This window comes from Danio rerio, chromosome 10, assembly GCF_052040795.2.
Source record: "Danio rerio strain M-AB ecotype USA chromosome 10, GRCz13ab, whole genome shotgun sequence".
Lineage (NCBI taxonomy): Eukaryota > Metazoa > Chordata > Actinopteri > Cypriniformes > Danionidae > Danio > Danio rerio.
This window is the reverse complement of record NC_141030.1, coordinates 44,719,743-44,739,004: the sequence shown is the minus strand read 5'-3', so window position 1 is coordinate 44,739,004 and position 19,262 is coordinate 44,719,743. Positions and strand designations below refer to the sequence as shown.

Sequence of the window (19,262 nt, the reverse complement as noted above, 5' to 3'; positions counted from 1 at the left end):
CTCCGGTTTCCCCCACAGTTCAAACACATGCGCTATAGGTAAATTGATTAACTGAATTGGTCGTAGTTTATGACTTGTGTGTGAATACATGTGTATGGGTGTTTCCCAGTACTGGGTTGCAGCTGGAAAGGCATCTGCTATGTAAAACATATACTGGAATAGTTGACGGTACATTCTGCTGTGGCCACCCCTGATAAATAACAGGGCTAGCCGAAGGAAAATTAATGAATGAACTTTATTAATTACTAATACCTTTAACTAATTATCTAGCAGCTAATCACGTTTAACAGTTAAAAATATTATATATAAGCAAAGTTCCTGCAGTTATATGGCTGATGTCTATGTGTACTAGATCACCATACAGTGTTGGTGGCATTTGATGGCTACTTGGAATATCAGGACTGGTTCAGGCTTAAGCACAGCCTTAAGTGCATTGCTGCACTATAAGACATTTGATTCAATAAAAATTCATGAAACAAACTGTTTTTTTCCCCCTTTTATTTATTTAACAAATTCAGGAATTGGTATGCGTCCGCTGAAAGATACAGTCCTTCACACATACATTCTAACGATTATGTGCTGCGCAGTGATACTAGCCTATACCAAAACTATCGTGTTTATAGCACTGCTGGAGCTCTGTATTTGATGAATCGTCAACCAGCTGTGGAATATTTTTTGTCAACAACATTGACGTGTATGGCACACTTTTGTTCACCCTCTAATTACTCATCACCACACTTACCAACGCCTCGACTTACAGTAAGTTGTGCCTCACAGTGTAAAATACAGACAGACCAGGGCATTTACTTGAGCGGTCTAGTTTCCTTCATATTTCCACCTCTTGTTAAGTGTTTAATAATTATAAAGGTTTAAAGTGTTTGGCGTGGGTCTAATAATTAATATAAATACATAAAAATCGCAGGAAACTAGAGGGATCGTCGACAGAAGCACATAGGAGAACAATTGCGCCCTCTTGTGATAGTGGTGGTAAGTGCATTGATCTTGTGTAATCATGAGGCGGGAAAAGATTTTATGAAATATTTACCAGAAACATTTATTGGGGTTTTTGAGAGATTATACATTTTTGTATTTAAAATTGTATAAAGTCATTGTAAAATCACGTGTTCTGTTCAGATGTGAGGTAAGCCAATATCTTGTTTTCTTCTCTGAGTATACTATAGTATCATGTAGGCCTATGTTTATGGATAAAATCTAATTTTTGAAGGGATAGTTTAAGCAAAAATTAAAATTCTGTCATAATTTACTCACAATTCACTTGTCACAAGCCTTTCTTCTTTTAAAAACAAAATATATTTTGATGAAAGCTGGAAACCTGAAGACTTATATTATTTTGTGTTTAACAGTAAGAAAGAAACTCATAAAGGTTTGGAGCCACCTGAGGTTGACTAAATAGTCAGTTTTCATTTTTGAATGAACTATTCCTTTCACCTGCATTAACATTAGCTATTTTGATGTCTAGCTACTGCGCTACATATATCACTCGTACCCTACTGAAAAATCCAGCTTAAACCAGATGGTAGGCTGGTTTTAGCCGGTCAACCCGCCTGGTTTTAGAGGGGTTTTGGCCATTTCCAGGCTGGTTTCCAGCCATTTCCAGCCTGGTCTTAGCTGGTCAGGCTGGGAGATGACCAGCTAAAACCAGCTTGGCCAGCCTAGCCAGGCTGGGAGCTCAGCCAAAACCAGCTATGTCCAGCTTAAACCAGGCCAGTCAAGTTGGTCTTAACTGGTTTTGGCTGGTCATTTTCCAGCCTGACCAGCTAAAATCAGACTGGAAACCAGCCTGGAAATGGCCAAAACCATTTCCTGCCATCAGAAACATTGACTCCCTTACACTGTTCAAATCCAGACTCAAAACCCACTTATTTAAGATGGCTTTTAATACTTAATTTTAATTTTATTTGCACTATTGCTGTGCATATTTTATTATTTCTCTTGTTGTTGTATTGCTCTTGTTGATTGTACGGTGTCATTGAGTTGCTAGAAAGGCGCCTTTAAATAAAATGTATTATTATAAATAAATGTATTATTAAACCCCTCTAAAACCAGGCTGGTTGACCAGCTAAAACCAGCCAGCCATCCTAGTCTGGTTTAAGCTGGATTTTTTAGCAGGGAGTGAAAGTGGAAGGATGCTTTTTCTTTCTTTTTTCACAAATCAGTCTAAAAATGGTGTCCATGTTGATCGACTGAAGTCAAAAACGTAAACAGACTTCAATAGTGACGTCAAAGCAGCAGCAGATGGGTCCAATGTAAGTCAATTGTCCTGCTTTTAAAAATGCGTAGATAAGACTCAGTCAGTGGTTACAGATCTACTAAAATACTTTTGATAATTTGTTGTTTGCAAAAACATGTTTTTAATGTAAAATGCAATGGAATTTCAGAATTATTTTCAATGTTTGTTTTTTGGTTTTGGTTTTGTTTTTTTGCTCTGAACAAAGCAGTTACGATTTCAACCAGCAGGGGCTGACTTAATAACAAACATTCACCTATAACATAACATTAACATGACCGTGTAGAAAATCTAAATGCAGTGCTATCTGTGGTAACATTTCCTTTAGCAGACCAAGATAAAATCACTTATAGCAGCTTTAAAGTGGGAAAGGGTCATAGTACATGGCGTCCAACCACTGTTTTAAGATTCGTTTTCATTTTCCATGTGCTTCCACTAACCCAATGCGTTGTTAAAGAGTATGTCCAATAGCAATTGTCTTACATTTAAACAAAGTGCTTAATATAAAGTCGTCCATAGCTTTGTGCCCTAAACCCATAAGAAACATTTTCATTTTTAGACACACATGTGAAGAAACTTTTACTCAAATCTGAGAGATTTCTGTCCTTCCACCTAAAAGATCATCTGAAGAGACGGTTGCTTTGTATTCATGTGTAAACATTGACCATGAATGTTTACAGTGTGTAAATTTGGCCGCAGAAGCTCAGTCATGCTCACAAGAACCAATGAGGTTTATTCCTGCGGGTCACCTGGTGCATTTGATCCTCTGCATAACTAATGAGGTGTGTTCTCCAGCATCAAGCTAGTATGCTGAGCTAGGTTTATGTTCACTGTTTATAAGTTAAAAGCTGTGATGTGCCACATCAAATAAAATTTGATAAAATAAAAGTTTCTACCTCTTTAAAATAAATAAATAAAAGAACAGGGGTGAAATAAAATAAATAATAAAATGTAATATGAGTAATTACAGTCCTTACACCAGGTGGAGGAGTTCGATGCAGCGGCAGCAGTAATGCGGTCGATGTACCGTTCCATTTTATTAAAGATGGAGTTTAGCCAAAAGGCAAAGCTCTCCTTTTTTTACCAGTCAATCTACGTTCCTACTCTCACCTATGGACGTGAACTTTGGGTCATGGCCGAAAGGACACGATCTCGGATAGAGCGGCTGAAATGAGTTTTCTTTTGCAGGGTGGCAGGCCACACCCTTAAAAATAGGGAGCTCTGTCACCCGAGAGGAGCTCGGAGTCGCTGTTCCTCTACATCGAGAGAAATCAGCTGAGGTAGCTCAGGCATCTGTTTCGGATGGCTCTTGGACGGTGTTCTAGGGAGGTGTTCTAGGTATGTCCTACTGGTACGAGACCTAGGGGAAGGGTACTATATCTCTGGGCTTGCCTGGGAATGCCTGGGAAAGTGTCTGGGGAGAGGGAGGTCAGGGGTACCAGTCCTGAGACTGCTGCCCCCCTGGGAAAGCTTATGGAAATGTATGAATGAATAAATATGATTAATATTTTAAGGTAAAAATAACATTGTATGAACTTTACCTATTCATAAATTGGTTGGTATCTTGGGGCTTATAATGTGATCTAATCTTTTAATGTCATCATATGTCATTCAAAATGAATGGTCATTATTTTAAATAAAAAAATAAAACACATGAACAGATTCTACTGTATAAAAAAAAGAATAAAGTTGACCTGGTTATATGTTAATAGAGTCCTATATTAAATCAGTTCATCTCATAAAGTGATCATATAATCTCTTTAGAAGACTTGGAATTAGTTTCATCTGGATTTATCTCTTCATGACTGTTTTAAAGCATCATGTGTGAACAGACTTTCAGTGGAGTTACAGAAATCTCACAGCTTTTATAATCCAAAGTTGAACAGGAATATTATGTCTATATAATGACATTATGAGTAACTGACCGATTAAAGGAATAATTCACTCAAAAATAAAAATGTTGTTGTCATTTACACCCTCTGCTTGTTTTAAACCAATTTGAGTTTCTTTCTTCTATTGAACACAGAAGTTAATGCTTTGAGGAATGTATTGCTGGCACCCATTGCCTTTCATAGTGGTTTTTCTTCCTACAAAGAACCAACATTTGTCAAAACATCTTCTTTTGTGTTCAGTGCAGAAAAAGGTTTAAAACCACATGAGGGAATAAATTAGCTAATTAAAATCTTTGGGTGAACCATCCCTTAAAAATAAATTTAGGACCAGCCTAGTATTTATATAAAAATGTAATCTACATATAATACACATGACTATACAGTTGAAGGCAGAATCATTAGCCCCTCTAAATTATCCCCCCCGGTTAATTTTCCCCCAATTTCTGTTTAACAGAAATAAGACATTTCTAAACATAATAGTTTTAATACCTAATGTCTAATAGCTGATAGCTAATAGCTTTCTTTTATCTTTGTCATTATGACAGCAAATAATATTTGACAATATTTTTCAAGACACTGGTATTCAGCTTAAAGTGGCATTTAAAGGCTTATCTAGGTTTATTAGGCAAGTCATTGCATAACGATGGTTTGTTCTGTAATCTGTAATAATGCTGCCTTTTTTCATCTTTTCTTCTTCAGATCTTTGCTCTGTTAGCCTGTATAAGTGACATCAAACTTTGGATGGAAGAAAACGAAATGAAAATAAAACAGCTGATTCTGTTTGGCTCGAAACCTCAGCTCGAAAAATACAGCGCTCTCTTGGAGCCTCAAATAATCACTCGTGTCAAAAATCTCTGTCATTTTTCTCTCAGATCTGAAATTTGACAAGCAAATAAACTCTGTCAGCTAAAGCAACTAAGAAACTTGGAGACTTATTCACGCTTTCATCTCTTCTCGATTTTTGTAATGCACTGAAGACTGGCATCAGTCAGTCTTCACTCTCACGCTTAAAGATGATCTAAAATGCAGCAACACGTTTTTTGACTGGGACAAAAAAAAGAGAGAACGTATTTCTCCAATCCAGGCCTCTTGCCACTAGCTTACCGTGAAACCGAGAACTGATTTTAAAGTTTTATCTTATGCATTTAAAGCTCTACATGAACTTGCCCCAGCCTATATATCTGAACAATTAAAATTTGTATTCTTGCCAAAGAATACAAATCCCTTCTGCTCAGCTCCTGCTAATTGTTCCTAAATCCCGCTTGAAAACAAAAGGAGCCAGAGTCTTCTCAGTCTATGCTCTAAAACTCTGGAATACATTACCTTTAGAAATTAGAGCTTCATCTTCATTCAGTGTTTAAAAAAAATCAGTCAAAACCTGCCTCTTCTCTCAGGTCTATTGAGAGAAATTTGTTTTTTTTTTAGGACTTGATTATATACTTGATTGATTATACTGACTTTTTACATTTATTTTTAGATTTTAAGTTTTATTGTAGCACATATTGTTCTGTCTCCCAAATTGTTTATTATTGTTGCCATAAATTGTGAAGCACTTTGGTCAACATTTATGTGGTTTTGGGCTGTTATATAAATTAAGTTGACCTTGACTTTAAAATGTTTCTAAAACAATTAAAAGCTGCTTTTATTCTAGCTGAAATAAACCAAATAAGACTTTCTCCAGAGGAAAAAATATTAAAGGAAATACTTTGAAATACCAGCTCTATTAAATATCATTTAGGAAATATAAAAAAAGAATAAACATTCACAGGAGGGCGAATAATTCTGACTTCAACTGTATATAACGAGATACAAAATTCAGATTTTGGGCATGAACACTTTAAGAGGCTCATTTTCGTGCACTTTATCCAGGAAGCCCAGGTTAAAGTATGGAAAGAGGGTCTCGGTGAAGGTGTCCCTGAAGGTATAGAGGTGCGTCATGCTCTCTGCGTTATAAAACGACACCAGGCCCCTCTTATAGTCCAGATAGACCCCAATCCTGGCCAGCGGCTCCTCCAGGGACAGCAGCGTTGGTGGAGACGTCCCAGCCATATACTGAACTCCATACGACAGAGAGAGCGTCCAGAAGCCGTTTGCAGGCATGGTGTTGATGACACCTTTCCTGGTGACGGATTCACGAGCGACGCCGACGGTCCAGACAGTGCTGCTGTAAACCTCCACCTCCCAGTAATGCCGGCCTTTAGTGAAGCCCTGGCCGCCCATGAGGGACAGCGCCGCGTTGAAGCGTTGAGGATTGTCCTGCACGCTGCTGTTGAAGGTCTGGTATCTCACACAGGTCAGGGAAGAGGTCAGGCTCAGCCAAGGATTCGCAGTTTTGGAGTTAAACGTGATGGCAGAGGGAACTAGAAGGGGGGAATGCAGGAGAGGAGAGTTTAGAGTTATTTTTTGCTGCTTGTTCAAGCTACTTATTTAAAATGAGCTGAATCAACACAATTCTTGAGGTTTTTTGAGGTGAGACAACTTAATTGTTTAAGTTCAGTACACTTAAATTTTTAACCACAATTAAGTTAACTTAATCGATTTGTGTTGGGAACTAGGACTGGGTGATATAGCAAAAATACAATCTCGATAACTATTTTCCATATTTACCGAGAACGATATATATTTCGGTATAAGTGCTTCCAGATTTAAAGGAGTATCCCAACAATGACTGAATCCACAAAAATAAGAGGGTCCATTAAACGGCATAACATCATTTCGGCTGATAAATCTCTAATATCAACACACTTTTAGATTCCCTGACCCTAACCTTGACATTTCTGTTGTGTGATTGGCTCTTAGATTAATATAGAGTGGAAAAAGTCCAGAACTTATCGTTGTTGTTGACTAATTTTTTTTATAGCAATTCAATATAATATTGTTTATTGGGCAAACCCTTTGTGGAACCCAGTACTTTTTAGTGCTTTTGAATGAAGAAAAATAAATAAATAAATAAATATAACGTTAAACTGCATTTAAGCAATAGGCAATATTTTTAAAAAGAATTAACATTTAACAGGAGGGTTATTCAGCTGAAAGTGTCATTTAAAGTGTCACGAAACACTAAAACACATTTTTTGAGCTGTTGACAGTCATATATGTGTCCCACATTGCTAAAACACTATTAAGACACATATATTTCACTAAAAAGTGAAAACTGTTATAGCGTTTTTTCGAGCAAATTCGTTTTTCCGGTTTCAAACTAATTTTTTAAGCTGCGTCACGGCAATTAGATCCTTGCGTGTAGAATGGCTGTCTGTACCCGTGAGTACAACTTAATGCATTTGAGTGTGCGGTATTAATTCATAAAAAAGACTTGGTTCAAACCAATCAGCACGCTCTATTGTGCATGCGGTGCAACTTCATTAATATGCATGATAGCTTCGAAGATTGTTTTTACCTGTTAATGTGTTCAGACAGCAAAGAGACGCCGCGTTGCGTAGACAAAACAAATGGAAGAAGAAGAATTGTTTGGAGATACAAGTCGTCAGTGTTGCGTTTATAAATGAGCCGAGTTTTGTTTTCATTTTCCGCAGCTGGACTCACGTGTGGACTACAGTGCACGTGACAGAAATATGTTTGTAAGAAACATTTTTTACTCGAGAGCTTTTTTCATCTATAAACGGTGAAATCCGGATTTGCTGCTCATTTCCTTTTAAAAAAAGATGCGGCTCCAGTTGGTGTTGATTGTCCTGTCTCTACAGATCTGGTAAGTGAGCGATCAGAGGTCTTTGTTTGTTCATTCAGAGGCAAAGTTAGTTTGTATCGTCAGCAGTACTCTTTCAGTGTTTAAGGACCCCTTAGTCAAAATGATTTAGTTACTAAGTTTTCGGTACATTAACATCACTACAATATTATGGACTGAAAGATCCGCTGTAAATGCTGCTCTCCGAATGTAAACGCATTAATCACACAGCTTTCTGACGCTACCTACAGAGTACATCTAAGGTACAGAGAAAGGCAAACGTTTTTTTTTTTTTTTCCCATTCGCTGTTCGGTATCAAACATTCCATTAAAAGAACACTCTTCCAGCAGTTCCTCGCAACCAATATCCTGTTTGGCCCCGGGGGTATGCATGAAATGTTACTAAATGAAAGTGAAAGTACCAAATTTCAGTTAAGGTCGAAAAATTTATAATTTGGCTAGTAATTTGATTACTGATGTCCATGTAAACATAGTCACTGTCTTTCTCCCCTGTGTCCGTGTGTTACCTTGCCTTGTTGTTTTGTGAAATCAGCATGTGCCCAAACGTAAACTCCCATTTTTATGCAAAACCTTCCCTCTTTCCACTCCCACCTAAACAGAGCTAGACACACCCACTTTCCTGACTTTTTTCAAATCAGTGGTGTGAAAACACCCTGCTGAGGTAGAGGGGTTTCGTGGCCCTTTAAAGGCTTAATTAGGTTAATTAGGCAAGAGAAGGTAATGATGGTTTGTTCTGTAGACTATTGAAAAAATTACTGCTAATGGGGGATAATAACATTGACCTTAAATGTTTTTTTTACAAATTAAAAACTGCTTTTATTCTAGCCGAAATAAAACAAATAAGACTTTTTTAGAAGAAAAAATATTATAGGAAATACTGTGATAAATTCCTTGCTCTGTTAAACATCATTTAGGAAATATTAAAGAAAAATATTCACAGGAGGGTGAATATTTGCATTCATTCATTCATTCATTCATTCATTTTCTTGTCGGCTTAGTCCCTTTATTAATCCGGGGTCGCCACAGCGGAATGAACCGCCAACTTATCCAGCAAGTTTTTACGCAGCGGATGCCCTTCCAGCCGCAACCCATCTCTGGGAAACATCCACACACACATTCACACACACTCATACACAACGGACAATTTAGCCAACCCAATTCACCTGAACCGCATGTCTTTGGACTGTGGGGGAAACCGGAGCACCCGGAGGAAACCCACGCGAAGGCAGGGAGAACATGCAAACTCCACACAGAAATGTCAACTGAGCCGATGTTCGAACCAGCGACCCAGCAATCTTCTTGCTGTGAGGCAACAGCACTACCTACTGCGCCACTGCCTCGCCTGAATAATTGCATATCAACTGTATGTTTTTCTTCCCTTAAAGTTATTTATCTTTTTCTTTTCTCTGACCTGGATAGATGCTGCCCTTGAGTGACTTCCAGACTCTGTACTGCAGGGGCCCGGCGAATCGGCCCTCGCACAGGCTGGGCGGCGTCAGCGTCGGCCTCTCGAACTTGGGTGGCTGCCTGCTTAAAACAACAGAAGCCCAGACACCAAAACAATTCACGCAGATCCTCATCAAAACATTAGAGAGCGTATCAATGGAAAAGAGCCACTCACCTCTGAAGCAGACCCTTAATGCTCTGCAGAAAGACAGGAAAGAGCAGATTGGTGAAAGCGGCGGAGGCTCGAGGGCCACAAGTTTTCCACATGAGATCAGTGTTTTGTAAGTGAACTGCTCTCCTTTCTTTATCCGCCGATCTGGAAAATCCCCCTGCGCTGAACTAATGGCATTATCTTCCTATTGCGAGGGTGAGGTCATTAGATTGAGTCCTGTGCTGATCTGAGTGATGAAATCTCACTGTCCGGTTAACTGTTGCAGTGATGATTTAAAGGGACAGTTCACTCAAAAATGAAAATTCTGTCATCATTTATTCACCCTTCACTTTACAGAATTTGATAGAATTTTCATTTTGGGGTGAGCTAGAATAGTAACTTCTAATAGAAATGGAAAGTTGTACCTACAGTAGCATGTCTTAAAGGGATAGATCATCCAAAAATGAAAATTCTGCCATCAACTCACCATTCACTTGTTCTTGGAGTTTTTTGTCCTAAATAAAGAATTTTTTTTAATATAATGGCTTTTGTGTTTAACAGGACAAAATGACGGAGTTTTTAGGGGTGAACTATATAAATAAAACTAATTATACATACCATGTCTTAAAGGGACAGTTCACCCCAAAATGAAAATCCTGTCATCATTAACTCACCATTCACTTGTTCTGAACATGTTGGGAGTTTTTTCTTCTGAATGAAGTCAGTCTTTAATATAATGTCTTTTGTGTTACCCAGAACATAATTATGGGATTTTCATTTTGGGGTGAACGTACATGACATGTCTTAAAGCAGTGTTTCTCAACCATGTTCCTGGAGGACCACCAGCTCTTCCTTGTCTCCTTAACCAAACACACCTGATTCAGATCATCAGCTCATTAGCAGAGACGGAAAGACCTGTAGTGAGTGTAACAGATAAAGGAGACATCCAAAACATGAAGTGTTGATGGGCCTCTAGGAACATGGTTGAGAAACATGGTCTTAAAGGGATAGTTTACCCAAAAATTGTAACGCTGTCATCATTTACACAGCTTTCACTTGTTTCAATCTTTCTTTATGAGTCTCTTTCTTCTGTTAAACAGAAAAAAAAAATATGTTGAAAAATGTTGGACACCTGTAACTATTGACTTCCACAGTATTTGTTGTATAGAAGTCGATGGCTACTGGTTTTTGGTCATTAAAAATTCCATGGCACTTCTCGTGAAAGAGCAGGGGTGTAACCCCGGTGTCCTGGCCAAAGTCCCTCTATCGGCCCTTAATATCATGGCCTCCCAATCATCCCCTTCCACCGAATTGGCTCTATTACTGTCTCTCCACTCCACCAATAGCTGGTGTGTGGTGAGCGCACTGGCGCTGTTGTCCTCATCATCCAGCCGTCGCATCATCCAAGTGGATTCTGCACACTGGTGGTGGTGTGGAGAGACCCCCCTCATGATTGTGAAGCGCTTTGGGTGTATGGCCATACACAATAAATGCGCTATATAAATACACATTACATTTCAACATTCTTCAAAATATCTTCTTTAATGTTCAACAGATGAAATAACCTTATAAAGATTTAGAACCACATGAGGGCGAGTAAATAGTGAGTAAATTTTCATTTATGGGTGAACTATCCCTTTAAAGGGATTAAGACTTGCTATGAGCAATGTTCTTTTTATTTATTTTGTTTTAAATGTATTCATCAAGGGTGGCACGGTGGCTCGGTGATTAGTACTGTTGCGTCACAGCAAGAAGGTCACTGGTTCGAGTTCTGGCTGGGCCAGTTAGCAGTTCTGTGTGGAGGTTGGCGTGGGTTTCCTCCGGGTCCTCTGGTTTCCCCCAGAGTCCAATCACATGTGCTATAGGTGAATTGGGTGAACTAAATTGGCCATAGTGTAAGAGTGTGTGTAAATGTGAGAATATATGGTTGTTTCCCAATACTAGGTTGCAGCTGGAAAGGCATCTGCTGTGTAAAACATATGCTTGAAAAGTTGGCTGTTCATTCCACTGTGGCAACCCCTGATGAATAACGGGACTAAGCTGAAGAAGTTTAAATTTCTTAAAGCAATAGTCACCCAAAAATGAAAATTCTGTCATCATTAACTCAATATTCACTTGTTTCAGAAATGTTGGCAATTTTATGTTCTGCATAAAGACATTATATTATTTAATATAATGTCTTTTGTTTTTCACCAGAATAAAATTATGTGATTTTTATTTTGGGGTGAACTGTCTCTTTATGACATGTTTTATACAATATTATATTGATATAACATTGTACATAACATGTCATAAGGGTATAGTTCATACAAAAATGAAAAGTTTTTTTTAAAGTTTCTGTTAAACAGAAAAGAAGATATTTTTAATAATGTTGGAAGCCTGTAACCATTGACTTCCATTGTATTTGTTGTATAGCAGTGAATGGTTACAGGTTTTCAGCTTTCATCAAAATATCTTCTTTAATGTTCAACATTACAAAGAACCTCATAAAGGTTTATAACCACTTGAGTGTGAGTAAATATTGTGTAAATTTATTTTGTTGAAGCAATCATTCATTAATTAATTTTCCTTCAGCTTAGTCCCTTATTTATCTAGGAATGAACTGCCAACTATTCCCGCATATGTTTTATGCAGCGGATGCCCTTCTGGCCGCAACACGGTACTGGGAAATCATTAATATTATTTGTAAAGTATTTAATAATGTTTATGAATATACTATATTAAAAAGTGATAGTCATAGTTTACATTTTAATTACTATTCATAAAAAAAAGATTTTGTTTTAGAGTTATGACTATATGTGTTTATACAATAGATTTATTTGTATAAATAAAATATTTTTTACAAATTAAATTTGATAAAAAGATACATGTGTACACATTACATAAAGTATCGTCATGTCAATTATAAAAAAATATATGTATTTTTATATACAGTTGAAGTCAAAATTATGAACTCTTGTGAACTTTTAAGTCTTTTAAAAATATTTTCAAAGTGTTGTTTAACAGAGATAAGTTTTTAAGTACCAGTATTAACTCCCACACAGTGGAATGAACCACCAACTATTCCAGCTTATGTTTTGCGCAGCGGATGCCTTTCCAGCTGCAACCCAGTACTGGGAAACACCCATACGCACTCATTTACACTCATACACTATGGACAATTTAGCTCATCCAATTGCCCTATAGCGCATGTGTTTGGATTGAGGAAAACCCATGCCAACACAGGGAGAACATGCAAACTCCACACAGAATTCCACTTTAAATGTTGACTACTGTTGTATACACACACACTGCAGTTTTTACAGTTATGATTATATTATTCTTACATATTATATTATTTTTTATTTGACTTTTTTTTATATTTATTTATGATTGATGAAATTTATCACTGTTTCTCTGCTTAAAGGCAGGTTCAGTGAATCTGTGGAGTTGACTGAATGAAGTTCCTGCTCTAACTGCATTATCGGCTGAAGGATCTCACTGTTTACACACTCATTACTATACTCTTACCATCAAAATCCTGCTAACACTTTACCAGAAGGGGATGTTCGGAAGACGGAAATGACATGAGACGTTATGAATATGAAGGAGATTTAATCCATGCTTATGAGAACTTATGTCATTAAGTGTCATGTGTTATGTAATTTTAAATGCAAAGATAACATTTGAGATGTCTCGATATAAATACATCATTTTGGCTGTGTCCGAAATCGCGGACTACTGTACTTGAGAAGGTACTGCATTTTAGTTTCAATTTACTACACGACCATTAGGAAAGTAAGTTCTGTATAGACCATTTCAGGGTGGTGATGTCATTTTGGCCCATGAACATTTCCTGCGTGTTGTCAAACTATTTCATAACTTAAACAAGAGGCAATTCAATCATAACTTGACGTTAAAACAGCTGCCATAACATCATTTATCAATATGCAGACCTTTTTGGAAGCTATGGAAAAATAAAAATGTAGAACAGGAAGTACATTAAGACTATTGTTATTGTTTACATCCCTCAAAATGGTCTATAGTATGGAGAGAATTCGGACATACTACATCCACAGTTAGTCATTATGAAGTGAATTAGCTGCATAAGTTGTGTTGCTTCACAACCTTTCATGAATTCTTCCACGTGGCATCATGGGATAGTGTCTATTGGATGCACACTACAATATCTGTCCAGAAGTACTTGGTCATTCGAGTATTTCTCGCCTACTGTATTTCCAATACAATAAATTAATACACACTACTGGCTCACATACGGCTTTTCACATACTATATAGTAGGAAAGTATGCGATTTTGAATGCGGCCTTTATCATAACAACTTGACTTATTCCAGAAAACAAGGCTTGTCATAAATCTGTCATAAACATGATTGCCATGAAGCCATTATAATAGTGCCATGATTATAAAGGTTTTATGAGAGTCTTATGAACACCCCCTTCATCTAAAGTGTAACCAAAATTACCAAAAGCAAAAGTGTTCTGGGTTCAGTGTGTGTATGTACAGGTATATGTGATTTACAGGGACGCAAAGTTGTATAATGACTTGGCTAGACTTAGTTGTACTCTATTACTGTGGTTTACTGTAATTCAAAACAATTAAAATCGTAATTAATCGTAATTAAAATCGTAAAATCGTCTTTTGTTATTCAAATTTTGCTAAAAGTTTCCTGGAAGTAATAGTACGCAGTTTTAAAGGGCTGCACAATATATCGCAAAATTACTGCTATCGCGAAAATATTATATGCGATATACGTATGTAATACAGACGTGTGATACATTACAATACAGTACACATTACACCTATGTAGTGTAAACTGTTTGTTGTGTGTGTGCTATGTCCTCACCCTGAGCAGTGTGTATGGATCCTGCTCGCTCAGCTTGTCCTCGATGTCGTTCACAGCTCTGCGCAGGCGTGAGATCTCTACACTGAGCAGAGCCTTGTGTTCGTCCAGCCGGATCAGCTCTCTGCGCTCCTCCGTCTTCAGCTTCACCTGCAGCAGCTTCTCCTCCTGGTAGAGGAACTGGTGGAGCTCGCTGAACTGAGCCTCGATCCTCTGCTTCAGGTCTGCTGTGTGATCCTGACAACCGGGAGATCAGGTGTCAAAGCATTTCACATTCACATTCATTCCTTTAACATTGTTTTTCAACCAATGTGTGTGCGTGAGAATGTACTGTATGAGTGTTTCCCAGTATTGAGATGCAGCTGAAAGGGCATCTGCTGTGTAAAACATATGCTGGATAAGTTGGCGGTTCATCTCGGTTAATCTACTATCGTCTATGTAGCAAGTTTTTATATACAGAGTTATTAGATCTCCAGTTAAATTGGAATTCTTTGCATTTTTTCCCCCAATTTCTGATTTTTTTCCCAACATAATAGTTTTAATAACTCATTTCTAATAACTGATTTATTTTATCTTTGCCATGATGACAGCACATAATATTTTACTAGATGTTTTTGAAGGTATTCAGTTTAAAGTGACAATTAATGGCTTAACTGGGTTAATTAGGGTAATTAGGCAAGTTATTGTATTACAGTCATTTGTTCTGTAGACCAGAGGTTCTCAAAGTGGGGGTCGGGACCCCCCGAGGGGTCGCAGGACAATGAAGGGGGGTCGCTTGGTGATTTTCAAAAATCAATAAATTTTTATTAAACCTTAAGACTTACTGTATTTTATCAATAACCTACTGAAGAGAAAAAAATAGTCGTTTATAGTTACTATAAACTATATAGTTACAATAGTAGCTTATAGTTATAGTTCTATTGGATTGCGACTTCTCGGGTAATTACATTATACTAAAGACACAGCAATACTGTCAGATGCAGCAGATTTTGTAACACCAGGTTAAACTTTCTAGCCCCTTTACAGCACTGACTATTGGTGTGTTTGTGCACGTCATTGCATACAAGGTTTCTGTATTTATAACCACCACCTCAGAGAATATTGGGGGTCACGAGTCACTGGCATTGTCATTTTGGGGGTCGCGGGCTGAAAAGTTTGGGAACCCCTGCTGTAGACAATGCTTAAGGGGGCTAATAAAATTGACTTTTTTTTTTATTATTAAAAACTGCTTTTATTCTAGCCAAAATAAAACAAATACGACTTAAAATATTATAGTTAAACATCATTTGGGAATTATATGAAAAAGAAAAAAAAATTCACAGGGGGGAGAATAATTCTGACACAACCAATGATGTTTTGAATAGGATGTGCTAGAGTTGCAGAATAAAGTGTTGATGGAAAAAATGGGTCTTTAGCTTTTATTATAAACTGCTAAAGATTTTAAAACAATAAAACATCAGTGGAAAAATAGGCAATGCGCAGTAGGTAGTGCTGTCGCCTCACAGCAAGAAGGTTGCTGGTTCGAACCTCGCCTCAGTTGGCGTTTCTGTGTGGAGTTTGCATGTTCTCACTGCCTTCGTGTGGGTTTCCTCCGGGTGATCCGGTTTCCCCCACAGTCCAAAGACATGCTGCAGGTAGGCTAAGTTGTCCGGAGTGTGTATGTGTGTGGATGTTTCCCAGAGATGGGTTGCGGCTGGAAGGGCATCCGCTGCGTAAAAACTTGCTGGATAAGTTGGGTAAGTACATTCCGCTGTGGCGACCCCGAATTAATAAAGGGACTAAGCCGACAAGAAAATGAATGAATGAATTTGTCAAGTCATCTTAATAAACAGATATTGAGTGATATATGTGTATCCAAATGAAGTCAAAATGATTAGCTTCTGTGAAATTTAAATGTTAAAATAATAAAGTAGAGAAAATAAAGTCATGTTTAACAGAGCAATGTAATTTATCACAATATTGTGTATTATATTTTTCTGCTGGTTTGCTTAAAAAGTTCTGTATTTAAAAAATGATTTTCCCCCTTTATTTTTTAAAATGATTTTCTACAGAACAAATCACTGACTTGTCCAATGACTTGCCTAATTACCCTAACTTGCCTAGTTAACCTAATAAACATAGTTAAGCTGTTAAAGTGCCCTTTAAGCTAGTATCTTTGCTATCTAAAATAATATGAATAAAATCTATTTATAAAATAATATATGTATATTTGTTAACAAAATCTTCTGTCCATTAAACATCACTTGGAAAATATTTTAAAAAGAATGAAAAGTTTCAGAGGAGGGTTAATAATTATGTTTAAAGCTGTGTATACCTAATTTGTACTAGTATTTTTTTGCTGGAAAGTATACATTTTATTGCATTGTTCTTCCAGCTATTCCACCATCTGCAATCTATCTTGCTTGTTTAACACAGAATACTTTGGAAAATCTGTATTGAGATCTGTATTGTGAGAATGGGGTCAGCATTGTTTTTTCCACCGCAGAGAATTAGGTTTGGAGCTGATGAATCACTCAGCAAAACAAAACAGGTTTTAAAGGAGCAGTTCACTAAAAGGAAAATCATCTCATCATGCACTCAGACTTTACTTGTTCCAAACATGTATGAGGTCCTATCTTCTGATATTTAAAAAAAAAATGTTTATTTCCTGCCTCCAATGTAAACAAAAGAAACAATGGACGTCAGCGACCACCATTAACTGTTTGGTGACCAGCTGCTTTTCAGAATGTTGTCTTTTGTTTTCAGAGGAAAAAACCACTTGCTTGACAACGAAATGAACAGTACATTATTGCTCTTTATTTAAAAGTAAAGGTGCCATGAGGAACCATAAAGGGTTTTTTCAGTTATGCCAGTGATTTATAGTGTACTCATGGTGTCCGCTGGGTCTTAGAATGTACTAAAAGTTGATAAATACATAATGAGAAAATGAAGGCCCTTAAAAGGTATTAAAAAGTCTTAATAGCATTTTGATGAGGTCTTAAATGTTCTCCAAAGTGTTTGACTTTAAAAAAGCATAAATATATTTATTTTCCTCCTAATATTAACAACAGCATGCTCGATCCATACGATCAGTTCGGGGCGCGGCGCATCCGCCCAAGCTCCAATCAATTTTTTTTTTCTTTCTTGAAGTCTTATATTTGGTTGGTTACTTGCATGTCATTAAGAAATTTAACATAGATAACATGTAAAAAGTTACTTATGAAAGGAAAATGGCAACAATGAGCATCTGTAACTGTAGTTGCCGGGGTGCTTAAATGGATTAAAATGGGTTGGATTATCACTGTTATTGCGCTGCTGGAATTGTGTCCTTGAGCAATGCCTGCTGACTATTTACATATGATTCTGGCAGTGACATACTTCTCAGACCAGTCAGTAATCAGCAGTGTGTAGACATCATGTTTTGGTAGTGGTATGACTTACTTGGAACCTCACTCAAGGTGGTACCTAGAAGAACTAGTGGTATTAGATTCAGAATTCATTGGTAAAGCCCCCAAAAGTGAGCCATACTGAACCACACCATACCGTAAAAGCAGCGTTTAGTAGGCCCACACAGAACCTGCACACATTTCCACACATTTTTTTTTATCTACAGTATCATTAAGTTTATTTGTTTACTTATTTAAATGTGTGTAAACATCTATTCATTTTATTTTTATGTTAATTTCAGTAATATTATTAAATAATATGCAAAATACTATAAGATTTATTACAATACAGTTCGTAAAGTAATGTTTCTTCTTTCTTTTAGTAGATATATTTTATGAAAAACTTGCTTTGTTTACCAAGCAAATTGATCTGAAATTAGATTTGCTTGTAAACGTTAAATTACAAAGTTTAAATTTATTATTTTTATTTCATGTTTTACATTTTTCACATAAATTTACAGATTTAAAACAAAAATCGGTGCAGAAATACCAAAAAATGTCAGCAGATTCTGTCTGGTCCTGTCCTTTAGGTACATGAAGTATGTGCACCATTTGAAAACTTTCTTCATGAAACCATCCATCCCAATGAGGAAGATTTATTTTTTAAAGTGTATCCTTTAAAACACCTCTGAATCCAATTGAATTTGGAGTGCTGCGAGTGTGTTAAGTTCACCTTGAGTTTCTTGACCTCCTCTTCAGTCTCTCTCTCGCACTCCAGAGCCGTGTTGAGCTCTTTCTGAAGGGCGTTTGCAGATGTAGTCAGAGACGCCTGTTCAACACAAACACACTGAGCTCTCAGCTGAAACCGAAAGTGCAAGATCTGTACACACTCTCAGAAATTAAAAAAAGCAAAACCTGTCACTCAAATACTGTCCAGTTGCTTTTCATTTGATGAGCTGACTTAAAAAATGAGCAGACCTATTGTTTTTGAAGCAGTTAGTAGATTCAATTAAAAGAGTGGGTATACCTGTTGCTTTTAAACCTGATAAGTAGACTTTTCTTTTAAAGTGTGTAAGCCTGTTGCTTTTGAAGCGATTAGTTGACTTTACTTTTAAAAAGTTGATAAACCTGTTGCTTCTAAAGCGATTAGTTGACTTTACTTAAAAGGTGTCAACCCTTTTCTTCTAAAGCGATTAGTTGACTTTACTTAAAAGGTGTCAACCCTTTTCTTTTAAAGCAATTAGTTGACTTTACTTTAAAAAGTGAGTAAACCCTTTTCTTTTAAAGTGCTAAGTAGATTTTTTTTAATAAAGTGAGTAAACCTGTTGATTTTAAAGCGATAGTTGACTTTACTAAGTGATTAAACCTCTTGATTTTAAAGCAACTTTACTTAGAGGATAAACCTGTTGATTTTAAAGCGATTATTTGACTTTAAAAAATGGAGTAATCTGGTTGATTTTAAAGCGATTAATTGACTTTAAAAACTGAGTAATCTTGTTGATTTTATAGCAATTAGTTGACTTTAAAAATGGAGTAATCTTGTTGATTTTAAAGTGATTAGTTGACTTTACATAAAGTGAGTAAACCTGTTACTTTTAAAGCGATTAGTTGACTTTA

General features: G+C 36.8%; 1 protein-coding gene and 1 long non-coding RNA gene across 6 annotated transcripts in view; one reads left to right on the top strand and one right to left on the bottom strand.

Annotated features, from left to right (window-relative positions):
* The first annotated feature begins 554 nt into the window (after window positions 1-554).
* LOC147835166 (uncharacterized) lies at window positions 555-15,577 on the top strand. Of its 2 annotated transcripts, XR_015501635.1 has the most exons (5): window positions 555-759; window positions 923-987; window positions 9,262-9,569; window positions 14,340-15,005; window positions 15,455-15,577. It is a non-coding gene; the product is annotated as an uncharacterized LOC147835166 (long non-coding RNA). The 2 variants fall into 2 exon arrangements; XR_015501636.1 differs by lacking the exons at window positions 9,262-9,569; window positions 15,455-15,577 and having other exon boundaries at window positions 586-759; window positions 14,340-14,536.
* Window positions 1,029-19,262, bottom strand: part of trim69 (tripartite motif containing 69) — a 30,684-nt gene continuing 12,450 nt past the window's right edge. For 2 of the 4 annotated variants that reach the window (XM_087268774.1, XM_087268775.1), the window contains 5 exons: window positions 18,379-18,474; window positions 14,284-14,517; window positions 9,464-9,486; window positions 9,254-9,372; window positions 2,003-6,500 (listed from right to left, as the gene is read on the bottom strand). In XM_087268774.1, coding sequence (XP_087124900.1) covers window positions 5,956-6,500; window positions 9,254-9,372; window positions 9,464-9,486; window positions 14,284-14,517; window positions 18,379-18,474 — 1,017 coding nt within the window. In that variant the 3' untranslated portion in view covers window positions 2,003-5,955. Of the gene's footprint in view, window positions 6,501-9,253; window positions 9,373-9,463; window positions 9,487-14,283; window positions 14,518-18,378; window positions 18,475-19,262 lie in introns of all 4 variants that reach the window. The other 2 variants (XM_087268773.1, NM_001302246.2) reach the window with 2 other exon arrangements.